This window comes from Phytophthora parasitica (genome assembly GCF_000247585.1).
Source record: "Phytophthora parasitica INRA-310 unplaced genomic scaffold supercont2.31, whole genome shotgun sequence".
In the NCBI taxonomy this organism is placed as follows: domain Eukaryota; phylum Oomycota; class Peronosporomycetes; order Peronosporales; family Peronosporaceae; genus Phytophthora; species Phytophthora nicotianae.
Window position 1 is genome coordinate 93,341 of NW_008649017.1, and position 1,872 is coordinate 95,212.

Consider the following 1,872-nt stretch of genomic DNA (forward strand, 5'->3'; position numbering starts at 1 on the left):
GGGGGGGGGGGTCTTCATAAACGTTGTCTCTCTTCTGCGATTCAGAAGTCGACTAACTAACTCAGCTACAATTAGGCATGCATGATGGAACCTAGATGGTGTAGACTAAAAAAAAAATTAGAGTTTCACAAAAACAGGACAAAACCTTATTACAGACTAATTGCACTTTACAGATTTAACCTGCCTGAGACCGTCCAAACACATTTGTTTCCACATCAATCATACAGGCATTGGGGGAAATGAGGTTCTGGTCGTTTCCTCCAGCCGAGACGTTGAGGACACCGTGGACTAAACAAGGAATGCTGTCTTTTTCTGGTCGAGAAGCATAACTGCTTGTAAGGTAGCATGTAGGAGCTGAAAGGAGCAAGGCTGATAGCAACCGAGCTTAGTTTTGGTTTTTTCTTTCGTCTTTTGATAACCTCCTAGCCACCTTTTCGGGCAACAAGATGACTGTAATCACGCGCTACGTTATTAAAGCCCACTCGCTCGAGACGATCGGATATGCCTACGGCAAGCCAGTCTCGGACGCTGAACATGGTCAGTGGATGTCGAGCGTGTATCTAGCGGTCGCTAGAAAGACCTTCAGGTCTGTACCACGAAGAAGGAGATCGCCGAATTGGAGCTTCGTACTGTTACCGAGGAAGAAGCAAAGAGCGGGAACGGTACGTATGTGGACGGTGCGGTGTGTATCACCCGGGTTCCGAAGAGAAAACCAAAGTCTGGGACTATGACGTCGTGGTCGGGTACTCCTGGAAGGATCGCCGCGGAACTTTGCAGTTCACCTTTAGTGATGGCACTTCAGAACTGGACTTTCGTGAAGATGAAATTCAAGATTTCGCATTGGAGACATACGGCTTGCGACCGTGTTAGATGAGAAGCGTACTCGATATAATGCCAGCTGAAGTGAGAGTCGTTCATTCCAGCGCGTATGATCATTTTAGTGGATAGGTCAAGCAGCGAGGACGAGTTCTGCCAAGGTTCTGAAAAAGCTGTCGATGACTCCAGTGGATGAGAGCCAGGACATTCCGCTATTCGATGTAGAGGCAACTCGTGTGGTCTACTCATCAATTGAACGTATTATCAATTACGTGTTTTATCGAGAAGGCAGGCGACGAGCGCCTCAGGGTGTTGTTGTACAGAAATGTGCTAATTACCTCGGTCGAAGAAGCTAACGAGGTAATGAGATCGGAGCAGCAGCCGGCAGGGAATCTTGAGGAGGAGAACATGGAACAACTTGGCGACTCAGATGACGACCTGCTACCCAGTGAAGGAGCTCAGCACGACCTATCAGGCAAGATGAACAAAACGGGGAAGCATGCTAGAGATACTGAAGCCCCTCAGCCCTCGGGTGATGCGCGACTGTTGACGATGCGCCGTCGACTGGGAGATGACCCGAGATGGTCAAGGAGATTGATCAAGTAATTGCGTTTCGCCAGGCTAACTTGGCAAAAGGCAGCCCGAGCACCTTGGTGAAGGCGGCGTCCTCGGACCCAAAATCGAAGTTTAGGCCAAAGCAACAGCAAACAACGGTGCACAACTCTCTTGTTAACGATAAGTACGCATCTCTTGATGCGCAATTATTCTATGATACTGTGCTGTCACACGCAAGAGAAAATGGTGTTTTGCCACATCCTGCTGCATCCCACGGATTCTACGGTTAAAACTTTGGATATCGTGGTCTTTCTGTGATGCTCTTTGCGCAAATGGATGTGGAGGAGAAGTGTAATGGGCTTGCTACGTGCCCACTACTTCGGCTTACACGTTAGCGCACGTGTATGAGGAAACGTAGTTTGCTTAACTTAGTTTAACTATACTTCCGTCTCGTAAGTATAGATTTACTTAAATAAGAAAAGCAAAAGCCAATTTACCGTA

General features: G+C 47.9%; 1 protein-coding gene across 1 annotated transcript; it reads left to right on the plus strand.

The window, feature by feature from the left end:
- Positions 1–446: 446 nt before the first annotated feature.
- Positions 447–1,422, plus strand: PPTG_12974 (hypothetical protein; the record flags this gene model as incomplete). The annotated part of the gene is made up of 4 exons (XM_008908669.1): positions 447–586; positions 645–865; positions 949–1,037; positions 1,105–1,422. 4 exons carry the CDS (start codon positions 447–449, stop codon positions 1,420–1,422), a joined length of 768 nt encoding a protein of 255 aa, XP_008906917.1.
- Between the last annotated feature and the right edge of the window lie 450 nt (positions 1,423–1,872).